Source organism: Callithrix jacchus, chromosome 4 (genome assembly GCF_049354715.1).
Source record: "Callithrix jacchus isolate 240 chromosome 4, calJac240_pri, whole genome shotgun sequence".
NCBI lineage: Eukaryota > Metazoa > Chordata > Mammalia > Primates > Cebidae > Callithrix > Callithrix jacchus.
In genome coordinates, this window is record NC_133505.1 from 141701512 (window position 1) to 141727317 (window position 25806).

General features: G+C 35.6%; 1 protein-coding gene across 2 annotated transcripts in view; it reads right to left on the bottom strand.

Annotated features, from left to right (window-relative positions):
- Positions 1–25806, bottom strand: part of HBS1L (HBS1 like translational GTPase) — an 89976-nt gene that overhangs the window by 18601 nt on the left and 45569 nt on the right. For both annotated transcript variants that reach the window (XM_078370812.1, XM_002747054.6), the window contains 8 exons: positions 17812–17920; positions 15616–15878; positions 14995–15160; positions 11944–12061; positions 5049–5195; positions 2628–2702; positions 1988–2105; positions 1275–1343 (listed from right to left, as the gene is read on the bottom strand). In XM_078370812.1, the coding sequence (XP_078226938.1) occupies positions 1275–1343; positions 1988–2105; positions 2628–2702; positions 5049–5195; positions 11944–12061; positions 14995–15160; positions 15616–15878; positions 17812–17920 (1065 nt within the window). The remainder of the gene's footprint in view (positions 1–1274; positions 1344–1987; positions 2106–2627; positions 2703–5048; positions 5196–11943; positions 12062–14994; positions 15161–15615; positions 15879–17811; positions 17921–25806) is intronic.

Sequence of the window (25806 nt, forward strand, 5' to 3'; positions counted from 1 at the left end):
TTGAAAATGTGATTGACTTTAGCAGCGTAGCAAGAAGCCAGAGCAGCCTGAATGGGGAACAGGAAGTGAGAAAGTACAGTCAGCAAACACTGTTAATAAAAGAAAAGTAACCAGCTCTTGTATTCTTGATAAACAATGGGCATTCTGGAAACCATTAGCATATTTCCTCTATTACTAGAACACTGGAAGCTAATAATGATAATGATAAATTTCAATTTCATTGCATGATTTTTTCAAAGCACATTCATTCATTCATTTTTTAATTCATATATTAAATGTATTATGCGCCAGGCACTGGGCTCGGGCTGCAAATATAGATAAAGAAGAGATAGTACTTCCCTTCAAGGAGTTCATAATGTAAGTGAGATAAATAGCACAGAAAAAATTTTGCATGAAAGTGCAATGACAGAGGGTAGAGAGAATACAGAGGGATGCATCAGGGCATGTGCTCAGGTAAGCACGCCAGTTATCAGTTTAATGCTGCTCAGTTCTAGATCCACTCTGCATTGCTTACTCTGTGACAATGAAGATTTAGAGAACAAATGACATCCTTACAGTTTTTATTATTCTAATAGATAAATCTTATATCCTTTTATTTATTGAGTTTTTACATTGTATTTCCATTTTATAGTTTTCTATATAGGATCTTGCCTATATTAAGTTAGGTATATTTTTGGGCATTTAATACATTATCTCTTACAGCAAGGTCTGAATCTGTTCTAAGCTGGTCCTTGCTCAGGCCTACCTATAAAGTTTCTGTATATCTTTTAGCTGCATTTTTATCATAGTCAATAATTCTTTATATTACATTTGCCATTTCACCTATGTGTATCTAACTCCTAATTGGACCCAGATGGCTACAGATGGGTAGGAAATGGACAAGTAAAGGGAAAGAATGACACAACAGGGAAGCATGGGTAGACGTGTGGCAATAAACACATCCGGTGTGGTTAAAAAACAATGAACAATCCAGTTGGTTGAAGAACCCGAAAACTAAAGGAATCTAACGGTACGAAAAAAACTATAAAGTTGGAAAGACAAAAGGTTTTCTTATGCTTGAAAGACGAGAAATGGTAAGTAAACTGAGGGTTTTCCTAGACAGGGAAGTTAAGTGACTAAAACTGTGCACTTTAAGATTGACAGTGATCCTTACTTGGGCATGAAGAAGAGTGACTCTGAAGGCAATATACTGCCATAACTTAGTCCAGGAAAGGTCAGGAGGGAATGGGGAAATGTGGGCTCTACTGAAGAAGCACTGCCGAGGTAGCACTTACCTTTGAAAACATCGGATACACATAATCTAAAAGGCTTGTCAATAGATCGCTGGGGAGGCTTAAAGGAATCTGGAAAAAAATGCAAAAGGCAAGGTTTAATTTAAAATTAAATTTTTGACTCACTTCAATAAACTCATTATAATTCCACTTCTACTTGAAAATAACTACTTTTTATTATTACTAATAGCAAATGAACTGTCACTAATATACACATTGAGCATCCGAATCCAAAATTCTGAAATCTGAAATACTCCAGAATCTGAAACTTTTTGAGCACCAATAAGATGCTCAAAGAAAATGCTCACTGGAGTATTTTGAATTTCAGATTTTTGAATTTGGGCTGCTCAAATGGTAAGTATAATATAAATATTCCAAAATCCAGAAAAATATAAAATCCAAACACTTCCAGTCCCAAACATTTCAGATAAGGGATATTCAACCAGTAATACTTTGCAGTTTATAAAATGAATGTTAATCTCATTTAATTTCAACAATACTCTATGAGATACGTAAGGCAGGCACTGGCTTCATTCACTGAGGAAAACAGAGCTAACAGGTTAAGTATTGCACATGTGGACAAAACAGGCAACTTAGTTCCTCTGACTACAAATTCTATGCTTTTTCATACATGTGATTATCTCTCATAAAGAGCTCTAAATAATAATTAATACCAAGTTTATAATGCAGTAAAGCTAGAATGGCAGTATACTTACCAATTTGTTCTAATAAACACAGTCCTTTATACCATTTTGTGAGTTCACTTGACTGAGATCTTGTGATTAGATTTTCACCACTGAGACCACTTGTAGGAATAAAAGCTACGTCACTCTCCTATTAAAAAGATTGACTTATGAAACTTAACACATTTTTTAAAAACTTAAAAGATTCACCATTACCATAACTGTACCAAGTTTGCAAAAGCAACCATGTACTTTTTAAAAGGTAATAGAAATCATAGAACTACAGCCCCAAAGTTATCTGATCTAATAATTTTCAACTTTTTTGATTTTGGGAAACTTGCAAATTTATTCCAAAACATTCGAGCATTTGGTATTACATATGCCTCATGGACAAATTCCTCCCTATCAATTTCTACATTCCTCTGTGACCTCCCTAAACCTATACCATCTAATTTAATAGGTAGGATATAAGTATTTTGCTTATGTAAAAACGAACCTGAATGTTAAACATATGCAATTTTCTAAGGTGAAATAATCCAAAGAATATATTATATACAGGATATTCAAGAGGAAATAAAGCAAAGAGAATTAAACAAATTTAATAAGAATATCAAAGTATTAGTTTTCCTCTCATGACTTAAGGAAAGTAATAACAAATTTAAAATGATCTTACCTTGAAACCTGCTTGCTTAAGAAAGTGCCCCAGTTTTCCAGTAATCTCTTGAAATCTTTCTTGTTGCCAATTAACCTGATAAAGATCCAATTTATTTTTAAAGCTATGCTTCAGAACATGATACATAAAATTAAAATTTCTGCAATGAAATATAAATAATTGACTATATAAAATATAAATATAAAATCCATTAAAATCAAAACACAGAATATCAGATCTTGACACTAATACAATTTAAAAGTAATTTTCCCTAAAAGAGAAAGCCTAGAAATAATCTCCAGTACATTTAGAATTTTATATATATGCTCAAAGTGATTTCAAATTTAGGTTGGAAAAGTGAGTATTTTACTCCCTTTTGCTTGGGCCAGCTGTTAGAATAAAATAAAATTGTTAGCACTCCCCTCAAGCCAAAGAGACTAAAAAAGTATATGTAATATGAACTCTAGATAATGACATGCCACTGCAGTATTTAGGGGTTTGCAACTTACATGGAAATGCATGCCAAAGAAATGGATTAATGGATGGATAAAGAAGTAGACAGAGAAACCAACATGTGATCAAGTATGAGGCAGAGTTTTAGTAAGTGGGTGTAATATGGGTGCTTACTGTAAAATTCTTTCAGCTTTTCTTTATATTTGAAAATTTTCATGGTCAAATGCTGGGAAAAAATTTAAAGTACATGTACTTTTAATAATACCATAAAGGAACTAATAGCAAATGTAGGTGAATCAGATCCCAGGGTAAGAAAATACCTAAGTAGGCTGGGTGCAGTGACCCACACCTGTAATCCTAGCACTTTGAGAGGCTGTGGCAAGAAGACAGCTTGATGCCAGGAGTTCCAGTCCAGCCTGGGCAACACAGAGAGACATTATCGCTCCAAAAAACTAAAAATTAGCAGGGCATGGTGGTACACACCTGTAGTCCCAGCTACTAGTGAGACTGACATAGGAGGATTGCTTGAGTCCAGGAAATGAGGCTGCAGTAAGCTATGATGGCACCACAGCACTCTAGCCTGGGCAACAGAGCGAGACTCCATCTCAAAAAAAAGAAAATACATAAGCATAAAGACAGAAGTCAAAAGGAACTATTTATAAAGTTGAGTATATATCCAAAACATACGATAAACAAAAAGTAAAGTAACAAATTGGGAAATATATCTAAAAGAGGATAGAGGGGTGATATCTTTAATAAATAAAGTATGTTTACAAATTGGTAAGAAAAAAATACAACTCCAAAAATGAGCAAATTATATAAATAATTCCCAAAAGAAACAACAAATTGTAAATACACAGAATATATTTACATACCAACATTCACAGAGGAGTAAATTTTTTAAAAAAGAGGAATTATGTTTTATATATAAATTGGGAAAACAATTTTGTAATAACAACAGTGTTGATAAGAGTTAAGGAAAGTAAATACACCATATGTGCCAGGAGTAAATAACTAGAATTTTGCTCAAAGGCATTTTAATTATCAAATCTTATAAGGTTCAGCAAATCTTAAAAGGTATATTCCCTTAGGCCCAGAAATTTCCATGGAATGAACCATTTCTAAACACACACAGAGGAAATGTTCAAAAGTAGATATCTAATAAATTATATCTTTAAAATAGAATAGAGCCATTAAAACAGCACCCTTTTTATCCAAGGATTATTAATTACTTGGAAACATGCACAAGAAGACAAGAAAATTATCTTTTTTAAAAAAGCAGAATAAAACAGATAACCCAATGTTGTAAATAAGATTATTTTTAAAAATTGGATGAATATATAAAATGAAATGTTATAAGCTGCTGGGTGGGAAGGAGAATTGGAAATATAGGTTTTTGTTTTTGTTTTTGAGACGGAGTTTCACTCTTGTTACCCGGGCTGGAATGCAATGGCGCGATCTTGGCTCACCACAACCTCCGCCTCCTGGGTTCAGGCAATTCTCCTGCCTCAGCCTCCAGAGTAGCTGGGATTACAGGCACGCGCCACCACGCCCAGCTAATTTTTTGTATCTTTAGTAGTGACGGGGTTTCACCATTTTGACCAGGATGGTCTCGATCTCATGACCTCGTGATCCACCCGCCTCGGCCTCCCAAAGTACTGGGATTAGAGGCTTGAGCCACCGCGCCCGGCTGGAAATACAGGTTTATTTCTGATTTTTATACTTTCATTCCACTATAATAAACATGTATTCTTTTATAATTTAAAACAATGTTCGGGTTTTAAAAATTAATTTTGAAAATAAGAAGACATTCTCTTGCTTAAAAATTACTAACATCTCACTTATTTAAGATGAGAACAGAGAATTTATTTTTAAAAACATGGCAATTGACTAACAAAATACATACTAGTCACATTTGAGGTCATCCATATGAGCAGAATAACATCTTAATTAACATCTTAAACAAACCCTTGCAAAGCCTTTAAATACCTGATCCATTTTATTAACTGCAACTGCAAGCTGCGTCACTCCCAGAGAACGGACCAAGAGTCCATGCTCTCGTGTTTGTCCTCCAGTCTCAAATCCAGCTTCAAACTCTCCCCTGCTGGCGTCTACAACTAAAACAGCTACATCTGCCTAAAAAAGAAAAATAATTGAAACCAGAAATAATATTTCAGCATTTTAATTCAAAGGACAGATTATTCAATTAATTATGTTAATCATATTTTTAAAGGAAGACCCTAACTACCACCACCAAAACAAATCAAAAAAAAGACTCCCAAAGATGGATTAAATTTTAGGATAAAAAAGTCACCAAAAATAATGACATAAAGAACAAGAAAAAAGGTCCATATTTGATTATATAAAAATTAAAATATCTAAGCAAAGGAGGAAAAACAAACAAAATTAAAAACATAAGTAAACAGCAGCTGGGCACAGTGGAGCCAGCTGCTGTTGGAGGCAGAGGCACTTTTGGAGGCTGAGGCAAGAAGATCATCTGAGGTCAGGAGTTTGAGACCAGCCTAGCCAATACTGTAAAACTCCATCTCTGCAAAAAATACAATAATTAGTCACATGTGGTGGCACACACCGGTAGTCCCAGCTACTTGGGAAGCTAAGGTATGAATATCACTTGAACCTGGGAGGCAGAGGTTGCAGTGAGCCAAGATGGCACCACTGCACTCCAGCTTGGGCAACAGAACGTGACTCTGTCTCAAAAAAACAAAAAGAAGTAAACAAAGAGGGACAAACATTTGTAATATATAAGGTAAAAGTTATAATCTCTATAGAGTCTTTACCAAAAAAACAGAAAATGGTAAGACATAACTTTAAAGGATACACGCAAGCTATTTGCTAAAGAAATATAAATGGTCAACAAACATGAAAAAAATTCAAATTCAGTAGAAACCAAAACTTTTTAAAAAGTAAATTAAAAACACATTGACATATTCCCCTGCTCCACTGTTAAAGATTTAAAAGACAAAATTATTTGCTGTAAGCAGAAGGACATTCTCAAATATTGCTGTTGGGACTGTAGGTGCACAACCTTCCAGGGGGCATTTTCATGAAAAGTATCAAGAACTTAAAAATTATTAATATTCTACCTCCCATCAATTCTACCTCTAGGAATATATCCCAGAGAAGTAAGCAAAGATTTACAAAGCTATTCATCAGAATATTATTTAAAATGAAGAAAAACTGCAAATAAATAAATTATCAAAAAGCAGCATATTCATTCTCTACAGCTATTGAAAAAGAGCCCTGTATAACAAAGTTTTCTAACCTCTGTGGACCATCTTGTGAATCAGAAAGACGTTTCTTTCAGTCTCAAATTACACACCCCATAAAAGAAGCAAGCTAACCTTAGCTTATCACTTTCTTTGTTAGCCTTATTGAAACCAACTTTACAGGTTCCCACTATTCTTTTGTGTTGATGCCACATCATGTGGATCCAGCCTTTTAAAATGTGCAATAGACAATTTGTGCAACCATAGGTGTTCCTCCTTTTCATTCTTATCAATTATTTCTGTCAATGCACTGTAGGGGCATTTTTTTAAAGAACACTCTTATTTTCTCTTTTACAGCTTTTATTTTGTATGTGTACTTGTTTGTTACAGAAATCCACTTTTGTGTAATCCAGCAAACAATGACTATACATGGCATTCCCCTCTTTAGCTATCTAGAGACTGTTAATGACAATCACTTTCTCTCAGGGTCCTCTTATATTCCATCCACATCATTAAGTTCTCCTGCTTCCTGGTCAGAACAAAAGTCCACCACAGCTTGTTTTTTTGTTGCTTCCCGAATGACTGTGCTGTCCAGTTTTTAAAGAATTTCAGCCGGGTGCGGTAGCTCACGTCTGTAATCCCAGCACTTTGGGAGGCCAAGGTGGGCAGATCACGAGGTCAAGAGACCAAGATCATCCTGGCCAACATAGTAAAACTCGTCTCTACTAAAATAAAATACAAAAATTAGCTGAGTGTGGTGGCACATGCCTGTAGACCCAGCTACTTAGGAGGCTGAGGCAGGAGAATGCTTGAACCCGGGAGGCGGAGGTTGCAGTGAGGTGAGATCGCAACACTACACTCCAGCCTGGCGCCTGGTGACAGAGCAAGACTCTGTCTCAAAAAAATAATAATAATTAAAAATAATAATTTCACATGTAATATATAATCCTCACCATAAGGAAAACAAACGGTCATAAAATATGTCAAGAATGTCTCAGATAATTTCTCAAAATAGAACATTACAATTTAAAGTGAAGTATCTGGCTGGGCTGGGTGGCTCACACCTGTAATCCCAGCACTTTGGGAGGCTGAGGCAGGCATATCACAAGGTCAGGCGTTCGAGACCAGCCTGACCAATATGATGAAACCCTGTCTCTACTAAAAATACAAAAATTAGCCAGGCATGGTAGTGCGCACCTGTAATCCTAGCTACTCAGGAGACAGGAGAACTGCTTGAACCCAGGAGGTGGAGGCTGCAGTAAGCCAAGATAGTACCACTGCACTCCAGCTTGGAAGACAGAGCAAGACTCCTTCTCAAAAAAATAAATAAAAATAAATAAATAAATTGAAGTACCATCCATATACTTTGTCTGGTGGGGCAATTTACACTATTTCCATTTCCTTTTACTTGTACCTAAATACTCCTGCTTTGTCTCTGCTCTTAAGTGCAGTCTTCACTTCCAATCCTTCATATTTTATAAAGCTGAACACTAATTTCCTCAATGAGATCCAGCTCTTTTGATCAAGGATTCTTAGATAAGAGTACGAACAGAAGCAATCAATTTGAAAATTGGCTCTTTCACATATACCTGTAGTCAGTAACTGTTCTCCACATCTCAGGCAAGTTGTCTACCCTGTCTGGATTGTCAATGTACTTACTTCACAGAAACACTAGGGGATAAATATAGTTTATTAAAACATTCAGACCTGAACTTCCAAGTCCTAGTCTCAGTTACTGAAAATCTTTTTCTCATTAGGTTTTCATAATAACTGTAAAACTCTATTTACCTTCTTAGATTAAAATGCGAAATTCACTGAATTGGTATTAAGATACCTAAGCCCACAAATGTTCTACCTAATCTTCCTATTACAATCGCCAAAAAATTACTGGGCAATTTCTCTATTAATATTATTTCTAGGCAATAGCTCTTGTCTTTGCGAATCCAAATGCCTACTACACGTTTTCCAGGAAGCCTCTGAAGATCAAGCAGAATAAAGCGATCTCTCTTCACAATGTGTATCTTCTCTGTTCTTCCTGGAGTGCAACTGTTAGCCTTTCATCTTCACGTCTCATCTTCTACACTGTCAGTCATTTCCCTGAGGCAAGGGAGATGCTTTGTATGTTTCGTGTTCCCAAAGCCTACTGCAATATTTTGTACACTGGGCAAGTTACTTAACATCTTTGAGTCTCTTTATTTGTTACATAATAGAATTCAATTAGATGATCTCTAAAATCCTTTCCTACCATAATTCCAGAAAGAGTTGGAAATAAATAATTTTTGTTTTTGAGGCAGGGTCTCACTCCCTTGACTCACAGCTCACTGCAGCCTCAACTTCCTGAGCTCAGGTGATTCTCCCACTTCAGCTTCCAGAGTAAGTGAGACTACAGGTACCTGCCACCACACCCAGCTAATTTTTTTGTATTGTTAGTAGAGATAAGGTTTTGCCATGTTGCCCAGGCTGGTCCTGAACTCCTGGGTTCAAGTGATCTGCCCACCTCAGCCTCCCAAAGTACGGGGATTACAGGCATGAGCCTCCACACCCGGGCCTGGAATAAACAATCTTTATAATAACTATGGCTCTAAGGTCCCAGAATTCAAAAGCATTTTTGCTATAACTGCTTGTTCTGGTGCGTCTCTCCCATTAAACTATCAGTGCTTTGTAGACATTGTATTCCCAGACTGCCTACCACAGTGCTTGCCACATAGCCAGCATTCAAAAAGTAATCACTCAATGAAAAAAAAAAGAAAAAGACTTGCAGACACACACACACACACACACACACACAAAGAAGAAACAAAACTATATTGTATTCTTTGGTAAATGCAATGAGAAGTATGGTTTCCCTCAGTATCAGTGAGGGATTGGTTCCAGACCTCCCAACCCCCACAAATACCAAAATCTATGAATGCTTAAGTCCCTTATATGAAAGGGGTAGTCTTTGCATATAGCCTATACACTTCCCCTCACACACTTTAAATTATCTCTAGATTATGTGTAATGCCTAACACAATGCCTACACACCACTTGACTTCACTTGCATAGATTCAACACAGTATTCAGCATGCAGCAAATTCAAATTTTGCTTTTTGGAACTTTGCGGAATTCCACCACTCCCCCAAAATATTTTTATCCACAGTTGACTGAATCCACAAATGCAGAACCAATGCATATGGAGGGATGATTGCATACTAATTTAAAATGGTGATAATATATACTTCATAGAATTGTTATAAAGATTATATTAAACTAAATGCATATAACACCTAATATAGTGTCCAGCCCATATTCAATACTCAATTAACAGTGATAATTACTTTATTTCAATCTTTTATCACATTCAGTCCATGAATTTTGAATTAATATTCTAAAATTACATATCAGCTTTCTAAAATGGAATCAAATAATTTCTCATTTATCTTCATATATATTATAATATAGTCATACAATATCATTTTTGGTTGACAAATGTTTATCTTAAAATTCTTTTTGGCTGGGCACAGTGGCTCACACCTGTAATCCCAACAGTTTGGGAGGCTGAGGTGGGAGCATTGCTTGAGCCCAGGATTTTAAGGCCAGCCTGGGCAATACAATGAGATCCCATCTCTACAAAAAATTTAAAAATTAGCCAGGCATGGTGGCACTGGCCTGCAGGCCCAGCTACTCAGGAGGCTAGGGTGACAGGATCACTTGAGTCCGGGAGACTGCAGATGCAGGGACTGGTGATTGTGCCACTGCACTCCAGCCTGGGCTACAGGGTGAGATCCTGCCTCAAAAAATTACTCTTTTAATGAGTGGAACCCAGTAAATGGTTAATTGCTTGAAGTCACACTATTGCCGTGTTACAGAACCGAGTTATTTGAACTCTTCCTGTTTTCAAGTAATCATCCATTATGAAAGAAATCAAGGCCCTATATATACAGTGCTATTTTCATTGCTTTAATCATTTAGAGTTACTGTGATATGCAGCACAATGTTTTGGTCAACCATGGACCGCATATATGATGGTAGTCCCACATTAAAATTATAATAGAGCTGAAAAACTCCCATTGCCTAGTGATGTCATAGCTGCCACAATGTCATAGCACCATGTATTACTCATGTATCTGTGATGATATTGCTATAAACAAATCTACTGTGCTGCCAATTATTTAAAAGAATATCGCATATGCAATTATGTACAATAATTTATAACAACTATGATAGTGGTTTATGTACTATTTTTCACTTTATAATTATTTTAAAATATATCCCTTGCATTTATTAAAAAATAAGTTAACTGTAAAACAGCCTCAAGCAGATCCTTCAGGAGGTATCCAGAAGAAGGCATTGTTATCACAGGAGATGGCAGCTTCATGCACGTTATTGCCCCTGAAGACCTTCCAGTGGGACAAGATGTGGAGGTGGAAGACAGTGATATTGATGATCCTGATCCTGTGTAGGCCTAGGCTAATGTGCATATTTGTGTCTTTGTTTTTCACCAAAAAAAAGTTTAAAAAGTAAAAAAAAAAAAAAAAATTTAAAAAGCTTACGGGATAAGGCTATACAGAAAGAAAATATTTTTGTACAGCTATACAATATGTTTTTGCTTTAAGCTAAGTGTTAGAAAAGAGTCAGAAAGTTTAAAAATTTTAAAGTTTATAAAGTAAAAAAAGCTACAGTAAGCTAAGGTTAATTTATTATGAAAGAAAAATATATTATTGAATAAATTTAGTGTCCCCTGAGTGTACAGTGTTTGTAAAGTATACAGTAGTGTGTAGTAATGTCCTAGGGCTTCACATTCACTCACCGCTCACTCACCAAATCATCCAGAGCAACTTCCAGTCCTGCAAGCTCAATTCATGGTAAATGCCCCATACAGGTGGATCATCTTTTATCTTTTATGCCCTATTTTTACTGTACCTTTTCTATAATATGCTTAGATCAGTTTAGATACACAATTACCACTGTGCTACAACTGCTGACAGTATTCAATACAGGAATATGTTAAACATGTTTGCAGCCTTGAAGCTACAGGCTCCACATAGTCTAGGTGTATAATAGATGTTACCATCCAGGTTTGTGTAAATTACACTAATATGTCCACAAATGAAGCTGCCTAACAACTAATTTCTCAGAAATATCCTTATCATTAAAGGATGCATGACTGCAAATTATATTTGATTTTTTGTAGCATTCTTACTAAGAATCATGTAATTTACAAATTGTAATGCTTTTTAATACTATTAAAGGAAGTAAATAAACCACTGGGTAAAAATACCCAAGCTTCATTATTTCTGCATAAATAAGCTCTTTAAAAAGATACAGGACTTGAATATATCGAAAGACATAAGGCAGATTTTGAAATATTCATGCCAACTTATCAATAAAGGAAATATGAAGCTATACCTCAAGTCCTTTACCATTCCTTTTACAATAAAGAAATTCATAGCTTTTATACATAGTTTCTTTGTAAGAAATTTAACAAGATTTTACAAAGTACAGGTAAAAAGATCATGAAAAATACAATATTGCTGTTTTCTTGTTCAAACTTGATAAAGGTTAAAACTTTCCATTTTAAAATATTTTAAAAGTTAAAATCCTAGAATTGTAACCTCAGCATTAGGAAATTTTATAAAGTACAGTCAGTACACTATTGTGAAGAAAATATTAGTTACCTGGGCTGCTCCTGTAATCATATTTGGAATGAAGTCCTTATGGCCTGGAGCATCCATTAATGTAATAACTTTGGTTGTGGTTTCAAACTTGGTCATACCAACATCCATGGTTACTCCCCTTAAACAAAACATAAAATGGTTAGAACGTACTATGTAATAGTGCTATAGAGTAAATTAATAATAGTCTACATGATTATCTAAATTCTTAGGTAAAAATGGAAATTTTATTTATAGACCATTATTTTTGAAAAATTAAATTATCAATCAGGGCTGGAATGTCTGGTATCATAGAAGTGCATTCATATGGCTTTAACAACATGAAGTTGTGTTCGCAGTAAGAGCTCAATAAAAATGATAGTTATGCCCTCTTACCTTATTTTTTTTTGTAAGAAATAGTGTAAACTGTGAACAAAGAAACATATATGGGGACAACTCTAAATGGGGGAAAAATACTGCACATGAGAAAAGATAAATGAAAAATTACCATTACCAAGAGGTAATTTTCTTCATGTTCTATGCTTATGCTTCACTAGTTATAGAAATGAGCTTCTAAAACTTTCATTTGCAAGGCTGGTCAGTATGTTACATATTTAGAAAACACAAGATATCAAAGCAGATGCTTAATTTTCAAGAAACGGAGAGACATGAACAGCAGACTGCTTTTTATCCTATTTAATTCTTCTTGTAGACCAACACAGTGCCTTTTTCAGCCACAAAAAAATATAGATTCAGATTAGTGAAATGCTTGGGATTAGAAGTTTTTCAAATTTCACATTTGTTTGGATTTGGAATATTTGCATATACATAATGAGATATCTAAGGGATGGGACCCAAGTCTAAACACAAAATTCATTTATGTTCCATATACACATTATACACATAGCCTGAAGGGACTCTTATGCAACATTTTTAGTCGTTTTGTGTGACCTGTCATATGAGATCAGATGTAGAATGTGCCACTTGCGATGTCATGCCAACACTCAAAATGTTTCAGATTTTTGAGCATTTTGAATTTCAGATTTTCAGATTAGGGATCCTCAGCCTGTATAAGAGGCCTAAGGAGGTCTACAGGGACACTCAGTCATTCTAGGCCTCAGACATTTAGATGGGGAAATCATGCAGGCAATAAACGAGGTCTGCCCCCGAATCATCCAAAGTAATGAATAATAGTACTCCCTTTTACTACCAAAAGAGTACAACAATTAGAATAACAAACTATAGGTTTGCCCTAGCAATAAAGTAACTGTGGGTCTCCTTAGTCAAGACATTTGAGTTTAACCTGAAAGCCTGGGCCATCCAAGTTTGACAAAGTGATGCTTAATTCTCTTTAATAATTCCCAATAATCCAAGCACCACGGGCACCTTCAGAATAATGGCGAACTAAGACTTACTCCGAGATCCTCTGTAGACTGACCTGAGTATACTCTGCTGACCCAGCTCTGATTTCAATTTGTAACCCTAAGGATATGAAATGTCATTGCAACCCAAAGGATATGAAATTTACTCATTTCTGTTCTTCAGTATCTGAGAAGAACAAGGGATTTACAAATATTTAACATGGTGGGATAAGCAACATATTACATTTTGTAAATGCTATTAAGGAACATATGGTGGTGAGCTAAAACTCCCATTATATACCTGAAAGCATCTGCTGTCTATGGAATGAAGAAATATTCTAAAACTTATGCTGAGCAATAAAGAACCAGCAGCAGCAAAAATATGAAAACCAATCAATAGATAACATTATCAAAAAAGCTAAAATGACTGACCATTGTAGGATTCAAATCAATTATTAGTTCACTTGCCAGCTCAACTAAGATACTAGGTAACTTAGTTAACTTCAAGTGAACCATTCTAACTTAAATATACTGTTCTCAATGTCTTTACCTACTTATTAGATAACGCAGAGAAAACTAAAAAACTACATACTTTAATAATGTGCTTGTTAAACTGACAGGTGAAAATTATTTAGGCTTCTAATATTGTATCATATACAATTCCATTGTTTTCCATAATTGGCAACTGTCCAGCTAATTTTTCTTACTAGGATAGAAAACAGGCCTGTGATACTATATAGAATTAAAGACACCCGCAAAGAAAGAGAAAACATTATGATACAAATTCTGGTTTACCAGAAGAGGTAAGGAATACTGTGACCTGCTCTACAGAGCATTATCTCATATATTATAATGGATACTATGCAAGACTGCAAGAAAATACATATTAAAAAGGCATGAATATCCAGATACATTCTCCAATAATCAGACTGAAGACATCAGGGAACACAGTTTAATCTCCTTGCTAATTTAAGACTTTCACAGGACTTGGTTTGTAAATAGTTATTATTTTGACACAGTTGATATATCTGCCATGACATTATCAAGGTGTCCTTTGGCTCTCCCACCCTAGCATGATATATACTGTCACTCTAAATATACTTCAAAAGAAATACTATTCTTTGGCCAGAGTATATTAGTAGCTGCATATTCCTATTAGAATCTCCCCAAAATTAGCACTTAACACAGTAACAGAGAAAGATAAGTAACTGACTGCATTATAGCTACAGAATTACTTGTTTGCTGTCTCACAAAAACAGAATATATAAAGTATAAAAATGAATTATTTAGTAATTTGAATTTGCTGGTTACTTAGATTCTAGACAAAAGAGGTTTTACTACAGTTACATTTCCTTTGTAAGCTGACATGAAATTAAAAGTCTTACTTTTAATTCAAAATCAAGACAATTTGACATGTACTTAAGGAAGTAACAACTGAAACTTATCCCATAGAATAATTAGCTTATGATTTTTACTGTTTTTTTTTCTGCATGGCTTTTGTTTTACTTTGTTTCTGACAAACATTCTTTTAATCTATTTCCATAAAGTTTCGAGGAGTAAAAACAGTATGTAGATTTTCCCTGATATTTAAAAGCTATTTTCTAAAAATAGTCTCTAACGTATTTCATATGTTTTACAAATTTGAGACATATTATACACTTATTTTAGAAGACTATATGACTTCAAACTGAAAATTACAAAATATAGTGACTACCTTTCCCTTTCTTCGCCAGTCTCATCCAAGACCCATGCATATGCAAACGAAGCTTTGCCAGCCTTTTTAGACTCCTGTTCATACTTATGCATAGTTCTTTTGTTTACATTACCCAGAAGATAAAGCATATGGCCCATCAGAGTACTTTTCCCAGCATCAACATGACCTAAAGAAAATTGATTCAGGATTAATACCAGGTACATTTCCAGACGTTCACACTGAGGCATTGCATACATGTATAACTCACTATTTCATGTCAGTGGTTTACAGTAATAATGCCAGTATTTATCAAATGACAGTTAAAACATCTAAATAGAAAAAAAAAGAGCAAGTCTCTTTACAGAGGGGGTAAGTTTCTCAGATTTTTGGAAATTAAAATTGTCAACAAGACATGCCAATTTCAAAATGTTCACAAAACAAAAAATCCCACAACCAAGTGTAATGACTTCTTCGGTAACTTGGCATTCTCTCTCCTCAGGTGACTAGAAAGCATTATGAGGCCGTGCCTCCTCGCTTTCTGTCCATTCCACCTATCGAGAACTCGGAATTTCCATGCGGCCACAAGACAGTGGGCAGGGTAAGGCATGGAGGCTGACGATCCAGAGGGACAAAGGGCATTACCAATGACCACTAAGTTGAGGAGCTGCTTCCCTCCTTGCCGCTTCTCCAGTTCCACCTTCACATCTATTTGCTGTCTCAGCTTGCCAGACTTTCTCATTGATGCTGGGGCTAAACTCTGCTCTTCTGAGGCTTGAATCATGTGGGGTGGATTAGCAGATTTAGAAGCAGTCTCAAGAACATCAGAAGCAGCAATGCTGACATCTTCACTGGGCGGTCCCTTTTGAGGTGTGTGGAAACTATGACCATTTTCTTCAGAAGTTACTCTACAGAAGGCAGACAGGAAAAAAGCATTTTAAACCAACTCGACTGATGTTCTATAATGTCAGAAGGGCAGAAAAACTGTTTCTTCATAATTCTTTATACTCCAGACCAAAAATAATCTCTGCTAAGTAGCTAGAGTCTGTTAAGGTGGAAATGATAAGTAGCTAGACTCAAACCACACAAATACAGATGTGGAAGATCCCAAGAGAAAAACAGTGTACCAAAAAATGAAGGTATGAAGAAAATATCTTTAAAAATAACTGAAATTCAAAATCTAAGCCTTGGCGATATAATCCATCCTATCAAAATCAATGGTATAAAGGGGATATTTTGTAAAAATGGCACCAAATATATTACTGGAGTAGAATTAGTACTAAAATATAGTTTTACCCCAACTCATCCTTCCAACATGATAAACTTATGATCCTTTTTATTATCCCCCTCAGGGGAGATATCTCTAAATGACTACAGTTCATAAACATTTTTGACAGTGGAGCTTTAATTAATTAATTCAACAAACACCCGATTTACTAAAAACTACAACATATACTAGGGACTGATGTTGAAAAGAAAATGACATAGAAATGAAAAAGCTAACTACCACTCCCAAAAGATTACAATCTAGTGAGGAACTCAGATATGTAAAGGAGAAACAAGACTATCCAGCTTAACTTATTCTTTCCTTGAAAGAATATAAAATCCTTAGAACAATAACTTGTGTATTCTATGTATTTCCTCTCTCTCCCTCGATGGAAAAATCCCATAACAGAATTAAATGGCATTCAAGATTAAGGAAAAAAAGGTCAATTATTCTGATAACCCAATCCTAATTCAGAAGGAAAAAAGACATACATGAAGATTTTTGAGACTGAATCAGAATTCTAAATTATTTTAACAGGTGATAAAAATTAAATTAAATTTTTCATTCATCCAATCATTCAATTAATGTATACTGAATGTGTACTATGTCTTAGAGAAGGAGTCCTTTCCTTCACTGACTTTGAAATCTATAAAATCCAAAAATTGAACTAGGTGATGATTAACATTCTTCCCAACCAAAACTCATGATACCGCACTAATTTAGATAAAAGAATATTGTAAGGGAAAAAAATAAGGCTCCTGAGTTTGTGTTTCTTAAAAAATATAATTTTGGAAAAGGGAGAAAAGAAAGAAAAAAAAGGATATAAAAATCTATTGTTTATAGTAAAAACCTATTGTTTATATTTGATAACAATGTTTCTTTATCAATTTGGCAGACAAAATACATATAATTTATAAGTAACAGCTTTATTGAACAACTGAAAATTCTGAAAAATTTTAGAACTTGAAAATTAATGGCTTCAAAGCAACTCACTTCCCTTGTCTTTAAGAACTCCTGGAAGGATTCTAGAGACTGTGATGAGAACAAACACGAGCTACCAAGGTGTGGTGACTTCCATTTTCACAAGATATTTGAAATTCCAGGTGTGTTTCATATCATCTGTTTGCCACAATGATCCAATTCATTCAATATGAAAATTCAAAAGAGTTTAAAAATATTTCAGTCATTAGAAAATTTAACTAATGATTCCATGATTTGCTGACTCATTCTGAAGTCTGGTTACCTGTGCCACCTAGCGGTATAAGAATTCCCTATCTGACGGTGCCAGGTTTCACCAAATCAGATTTTTTTTTATGTTAAAGTAGCTATAAAATATTTATGTGAGAAAATTGATGGTGAGGTAGGATAAGTAATACACATACGTAAGGCCAGAATCAAGCCTAATTTCTCCTTTTGTCTCTTTGTACTATGTTATACGGAGGATATATGATACTTCAATGCTAATGACACATTATGCAAAATTGAAAGTCTCTTTCTTACAGACTAATAGGAGACAATCCGTGAGGTTGGGGGTGGACATGGGGGCGGGGGTGACGGAGGTACTCAAGTCTTACCCAGGCACTTCAAATCCCATAGTTTGCTTCTTTCCAGATACAGTCATTTTGGCAACTTTCGGCACAATTTCAGATTCACTTCGCGATGACTGGGAATCTACTGGTTTTCCTAATTAAGGAGTAAAATATAAAAGGCCAATTAATTAATTTCTTTAGTAATATACAGAAATCTATTACATACTATTTTAAATTATAGATTATAATTTTCACAGAATTCATGTCTTTATAAACATACTATCTTTTCTCTAAAAAAACTTTGTGAGATATTAAAGCTGAAAGAAATTCTGTCTCTTTAATCTAGGAAATCCCCTATTGTCAGGACTCTCCAATGCTTAACCTCCACCAAATCTCTTCCTAATTTTGAACTGACTGTTAAGTTTCAGTATGAAGAGGTCACAAGGTAGTTTCTACACTGAGCCTTGTTCTGACATTATACCTAGACCCTATATCTCCCTTTCCTACCACGCCCTTTCACAATACTAAAATTGTTTGGTCAGTTAGCAGATGGCTAAACTATTTTTAATCCTGTGAGATTTATGAACTGATGAACAAGTTGAGAGTCTGCTAAATTACGCTGGAATATTGTACATATTTTACTTGCACACAACACTAGACTTACTAAAATACGGATATCTACAAAGAACCTGGGGAACGAGGTTAACGTAGAAAAAATAAATTAAGAACATGGGGGAATTAGTCAGGCATGGTGGCAAGTGCTTTTAGTCCCAGCTACTTGAGAGGCTAAGGTGGAAGGTGGTTTGAGCCCAGGAGTTTAAGGTTGTAGTGAGCTACAATCACACCACTGCACTCCAGCCTGGGTGACAAAGCAAGACGCCATCTCTTAAAAAAGGAGGAGAATAAATTATGAGCTAGATCAAATTTTTTTTTTGCATTTGATCCCTACATAATTCATTCAACTTTTAAAAATTTATCTTTATAATCTTCAGAAAGAATGCCGTCAGGATTGGATCCACATAAAACTATGGAAACTACGTGAGCTACATTGGTAAATACATATACAGAAACCACAAACAATTAAGAAAAGATAAGTTAATGTATAAAAATCATTTAAAATATTTGCTATTTACCTACTATGTACCAGGCACTATGCTGGAAATGTGATGGTGAAAAACAGACATAACACTTGCTCTAAGAGAAATTACATTCTAGTGGGGAAAACATACTAAATGATTTTTTTTAAGTACAATTAAATCTATTATTAGTGTTATAAAGAATCCATATATGGTGCCATAAGATTTGATGATAGGGCAAATGACTTACAGAGGAGCTTCTCTAGGAAAGTGAGAAATGGAGATATGATGGGGAAAATGAATCAAAATTATAATAACTAGCACAGAAAGGAGGAGCATTCCAAGCAGAAAGAGAAGCTTGTATAATGGCCCTTTTGTAGGAAGAAGCACAGTTCTTGAGAGGGAATGACAGCAGAAGGGGAGCTACATGAAGCTGGAGAGATGGGCAGGGCCAGCCAGTGCAGAACCTTTAGGCCATACCAAAGATCCTAATGCTTATTCTAACAAAGACGGAAGTTACCAAAATGAGATAAGCAAAAGTGAGGGGAAGTGGGAAGAGAGAAGAGAGGATGAAGTAAAGGAACATCTGAAAATAAACAGTTTAGGGATGGGAGAATTTTGAGATTGAGACATATTAGAAATTTAGACCTAATAGTTGAGATTTCCAAATGACAATGAAAGTCAAATAGGCAGCTGAACATGTTAGTCAACCTCAAAGGAGAGGTCTGAGCTGCATCAGCACATAATCAGTAATTGAAGACATAGACACAAGCATGAGCACCAAGGGAGAGAGCACAGAGGAAGAAGAGAAACAGTCCTAGGAAGCCTTGAAATAACTCTAGCATTTAATGCCAAAATAGTGGACAATATGCCTACAAAAAGGTGAAGGAGAGCCAGGGAGGGTGGTACCAAGGAAGCTAAGGGAAGACAGTGTTTGATGGAGTTGGCATCACCAGGATCTGGGGCTCCGGGCCAGTCAACTTAATGAAGACCAAAAACATTCACTGGTGATGTGATCACTTTTGGTAAAAGTCATTGGTAGAGTTAGCAAGAACAGCTGAAAATAGTGGGAAAAGTAAAAGCCAAACTAGGTTAAAAAATATAAGGTGAGAAAATGAAGGCATGTTCACTACTTCTCATCTGTAATTTCAAAATCCAAAAGCATTGAAATATTAACGTTCTGGGTTTTGTTATTTTAATAACTCACTTGGAAACAAAATCTGACATGGATGACATAAGGCTATTTATCTATAGCACTTATTGATCCTACTTAAAGTGACAAGCCACACACCTCAGGGCAGAAATAGCAACGTGTCTGATTACAGGGAACTGCTCCACAATTCACTGGGGCTATTATACTACAGATGGTATGTAAATGTTAATCTTTTTCTAAACACAAAATATTCCAAATTCTGAATCTAATCTAACCCCAAGGGCTTTAGGGATTGCATAAGTTTGAAAATGATTCTTTAAAAAGTTTGTCTGGAAAGGGAATAATATGGCAGAATAGCAGTAGAAGGGGGATATGGGATCAAGCTGATGGAAAAGATTAAATGGAGAAGATTTAGTTGAATATATTATGAAGATAGGAGGTCATCAATATTTTGGAGTTTCTGAGAAGGTAGAATGAGATGGAATCCAAAGTACAGGTAGAAACTAAATTGAGACAAGAGAAACACTCTTTTATTGCAATAGAAGGCAGGTTTGCATGTTTAGGAACTGGAAAATGAAAATTCCTAATAGATGACTTCTATTTTCTCCATAATACAGCACCTAGTTATGCTCTGGGATCAACCAAGGAAAGTAAAAAGATTTGTAAAGTAAATAAGGTTTTTAATAACTGTTGTGTAAAAAGAGAGTAAGTTGAACATTTAAAAAATTAGAGAAATTGCTAGACAGTATTGAGGTCCCAAGTAAGATCTGTGATAATAAATTTATAGTGGAATTAATCTGCCTTTGTGTGACTTTCTCTAGCAACGTTCAGCCATTCACAAAAAGGCATAGAGAAGACATTAACTGCTTCCTTAAGAGTTAAGGATGTATCACACAGGTATAAGAAGAAATGATATGGCATTGAAATTACAAGTAATGAAATCTAAGCTGATTTTTAAAAATAAATAAAATGACAAAGGAAGAGTCCTGATGCACTAGGAGAAAGTAGAGGGGTCTGTAAGTAAAGAAAGAGAAGAAATCTTTAAATTCCTGATGAGAGGCGAAGCTCACTGGAAATATAAGGTAGTCAAAGAACTGAAAAGCCAGTGTTGGACTTGGTGGTGTTTTTCCACACACATGGATCAATGAGCTGTGATCATGAAGAGCTTAGGGGGAGAAGAAAAGAGTAAGCCAGCTGCCAAAGTCTCCAATGAGTAAGGAGAAGTGACCGTGAGGCTGTTCACTAGATGACAGCAGCAAGGACTAACAGAAGGCTGGCTCCGCTAAAGACAACAACTTCAAAAGAATAGAAATCAAGGGGGAAATGGATGAAAGAATAATGATGGGAAGAAGGAAAGAAAACAAAGGTATCTTCCAGAGTCTGAGGTTTAAGCAGCTATAAATGAAGTAAAGCAAGAAGTAGAAAAAAAAACAGGAAATGAGATTGAGAATTACAGAAGGATGGCTTTGCATGAAAAAGCAGTTCCTAGAGTTACAGCAATAGTGGAAAGGAGATAAGGAAGAAGGATACTTAAAAGCATTATGATGATGATGATGATAGGGTGTGTGTGTGTGGGGGGGGGAAGGGGAAGACACCCTGACTGGATTAAAACAAGGAAAAGTGGCATGGGCAATTCTGGCCTCTGTCATAAGAAGAAAAGAAGACGGAAAAAAAACATATAGCATAAAAATGTCTCAATCCAGCCTTTACCATACTAATTCCAACTTCCCACTACAGTTCATCTTACTATCTTCCAACCATTTTGCACATAAAAAATTTATTGTCCCACTTAACACATTTAGTACACTGAAATACTGAAATTTCGACTTTTAAAAAAGTAGGTGGGTCATACAATGGCATAAAAGGTCCTAAGCCACAAAAAATCACAATGTGATCCTGTAATATTTCTGGGGATGCAATAAATATCACGTTACTTTTCTTTTTGGTGATGTTTTTCTAACATCGAACATTGAACTTGTGACGTAACATTTTTAAAATGTGGTTATTTAAGTGAAAGTAGGGGAAGTGGAAGTCTGATATGGATTTGAATACCTCCCCATTAAAGCAGTGGTTCTTAAATTTTTACTTTCAGGCAGGTACCCCTTTTAAAAGCTAGTGAAAATTATGTGGCATTCTTCATCAAAAAAATATACCATACATATAAAATTTTACATGCTATTTCAAGTAGATCAGTAAGCCCAACTCTAGAACCCTTCCTTTGAGAGATAACCATTGGCTAAGGCTATTTTGGAAATACATTAATTTAAATTAATGATGTTATCCACAGTCTAGGGCAAACATGTACATCCAGTAAATTACCCACTGAGCTGTTCTTAACAGCAGGTGATATACTTCCACTTACCCAATCACATTACAAAGTCCCCTTCATGACTAGCACCATTCTGGAAGGCAGGAAAACTCTACTGACATAAGTCAGAAAGGAACTCATAACTAAAATAACCAGTCACAGATCAATAAGAGATACCTATACATAATTATTCAAATCCATCATATTTTTGAAAATGTAAAATGTTTACTGTGTTCTCCCATCTTCCCCAAACAACTGGAAATTCATTCACCGTTTAACAATCCCAAGAAATTGAACACTAAGTTTTCAGTAAGTCCCAAAATATGACAGTAAGAAATGAATACTGGATAAAAAAGAAGGAAGCTTCCATTCTGGTCCCTGCCCTACCACTAATTAGCTGTTACCTTATGGCTTAAGCAGTTCATCTAATTTCACTAGCTTCAGTTTCCTCTAAACTCTTCTATGAAGTACGTAAAATTTCCACTTCACAGAGTGAAGTGAACTAAATCACAAAGATGTCCTTTAAATCAACTAGCCCACTGTGAGATAAAAGTAAAATGCACTATTTCAAAGGAAGATTATCAATGTCCTCCCCCAAGCCTCACAAGACCCACCCACCAAATCATGGTCACCTAAAAGATATGCATTCTGAAAACTCATATATTCATGATTAGTGTCCAGTCTCTAGAATAGAGAAGAACTGATCATCTGTTAGGTATATTTTTTTATTCAGATAGAAATAATAGCTACACGGCGGAAGGGCTACTCAACTGATCAAGTCTAATCTTACAGACGAAGAAACAAAGGACAAATAAGTGGCTTTACCTTAGTGGCAGAGCTTGCACTTAAACCAAATTACCCTGCAGCGTGTCCAGTTGACCTCTCTCACACCCCAGCTATCTCTGCAGCAAAGCATGATTAAAAACTGCATCCTCTGTCACTAGTGTTTACCTCTTGGGAAGCTGCTTTCCCCAGGGCTCTCCTGGTTCCTTCCTGAGGCTAAGATCTAAATAGAGTCTAAGTTTTCTCTTGAATATGAAATGATGTAGGTCTTTTGTCCTGAAGATTTTTTTTTTCAATGTATATTCATTTGTGAAGGATGCAAAGCCAGATCTCTCTCACATCACACAACTGATACAGACTTGCTAAATTTAACAAAACCCTCAGCTTGCATATCCCCAATTTATGCTCTTCTGATTCATTCCTTTGGTCTTTAAGCACACTCATTAATAGAATACTAGCTGTCAGGGGCAGGAAGTGCCTTATACACATTCACACAGGAAGTGCCTTATACACATTCACACATGACACAGTGCTCTGTCCATAATAAGCCACCAATAAAATACAGTTTACTGATTAATCCCTAAGAGTTTAAATTGTGAAACTACAAGGTGACCTCTATTGTCTTTACAAGTTTCCTTAGACAGCAATAACCTCCTCAGTTTGCTCTCTTTACTCACTCACTCCTAGCATTTAACACCAGCTACCTCCCAAAGTTGAAATACAAATTCTGGAAAGCCAGCTTGGCACTCTCATATGCTCTTCAGCCAGGTGCTTTACATGGTCTTCTACCTTTCCATAACCACGCAGAATAGGTATAATTACTCCTACATTTCTTTACAGAAACGGTGGTTCATACAGGCTGATCTGCCAGAGGCCATACAACTGTGGCCTGTGACATAAATTTAAAAAAAAAAAAAAAGATATGAATTACATGGTACTATTATCAAAAAGTGTCTTCTACACTATTCTGAGAGACAAGTCATAGAAGGTGTTGAGCTGAGCTGTAGAGCTAATAAGCAAGAGAAATTCAAAATATGTTCCTAATTGTGGAAGGCTTAAAAAATAATGAAATTTGACTTGACTGAAATGTAATAAAGAGGAGGCAAAATAATATGAGAAAAGGAATACGAAGAGGTCAGTGGGGTAAAAATTCTAAATGTGGGCACTCACCAATAAACTTTAAAAGACTATATAATTGAAGTTTTGAAAACAGCTTTTTTTTAAAAAAAAAAAAAAAAAAAAAAAGATCTTTTGGGCACGGTGGCTCACGCCTATAATCCCAGCACTTTGGGAGGCTGAGGTGGGTGGATCACAAGGTCAAAAGACAATCCTGGTCAACATGGTGAAACCCCGTCTCTACTAAAAATAAAAAAATTAGCTGGGAATGGTGGCGCGCACCTGTAGTCCCAGCTACTCGGGAAGCTGAGGCAGAAGAAGCGCTTGAACCCAGGAGGCGGAGGTTGCGGTGAGCCGAGATGGCGCCATTGCACTCCAGCCTGGGTAACAAGAGCGAAACTCCATCTCGATTAAAAAAAGAAAAGATCTTTTGTAGATTTATGTTCATGGACTCCTTTCCTCATTTAATAAGTAGAAAGTAAAAGAGAAGTAGTACTAAATATTCTTAGGAAGAATAATTAGTAAAACTGTCTGGAAATTAGGAAGGCAAAATTAAGATTATGGAAGAGAAAAACCACAGAAATTTATATGTGATGATGATTTCTCCATAAAATATGCTGCTGTGTCTCATCATTCTAGAATTCCTTACTTTTTCGAAACCATTAATAAGGTATTCCCTAAGCTTTGGCTCTAGGATCCTATTTACATTTACACATACCATTTATAAGCAAGGACAACCAATCCTAATAGTCTACTATGGCTAGAAATCGAAGGTTCGGTTCTTCAGACAATTCACAGAACTTGAGCCTTGACCTAGTCATCAGATATTTCAGAGACTGAGTTTACCCCGTTCGAAAAATATATCACCTACCTCACAATGATATAATACATATTACATACATAAAAGCATTTATGAAATTCTCAAACAAAATTTAAAAAGCAGACTTTTATTCTATAAAATTATTTTGTTTCTATAATATCCCTGGAAGAAAACTCTTAAAAGTAATCGCTGAAGTTTGTTATCAGGACATGTGTACCGATACTTTTTGGGTTTCCTGGATATTTCTGCATCCACTAACCTCTTTCAGTTTTTTTTGTGGTTTTTTTGTTTGTTTGTTTTTGAGATGGAGTCTCAATTTGTCACCCAGGCTAGAGTGCAATGGCATGATCTCAGCTCACTATGACTCCCTGCCTCCTAAGTTCAAGAGATTCTCCTGCCTCAGCCTCCTGAGTAGCAGGGATTACAGGTATGCACCACCACACCTGGCTCATTTTTGTATTTTTAGTAGAGATAGGGTTTCACCATGTTGGTCAGGCTATTCTCAAACTCCTGACCTCATGATCCACCTAACTCGGACTCCCAAAGTTCTAGGATTACAGGCGTGAGCCACTACGCCTGGCCACCACTTTAAGTTTTAGAATGATTTTAGGTGATAATAGGATCAAGAAGTACAATAAATATGTATCTAGTCATAGATAAATAGTATCACAAAGTACCTTACCTTGGCTTGAACCCTGTGTTTTTCATTTGCTTACGTGTCATGCACATAAATGTCAAGGGTACAAAACCAATTAAAAATGTTCTGGTAGAACAAATCCAGTGG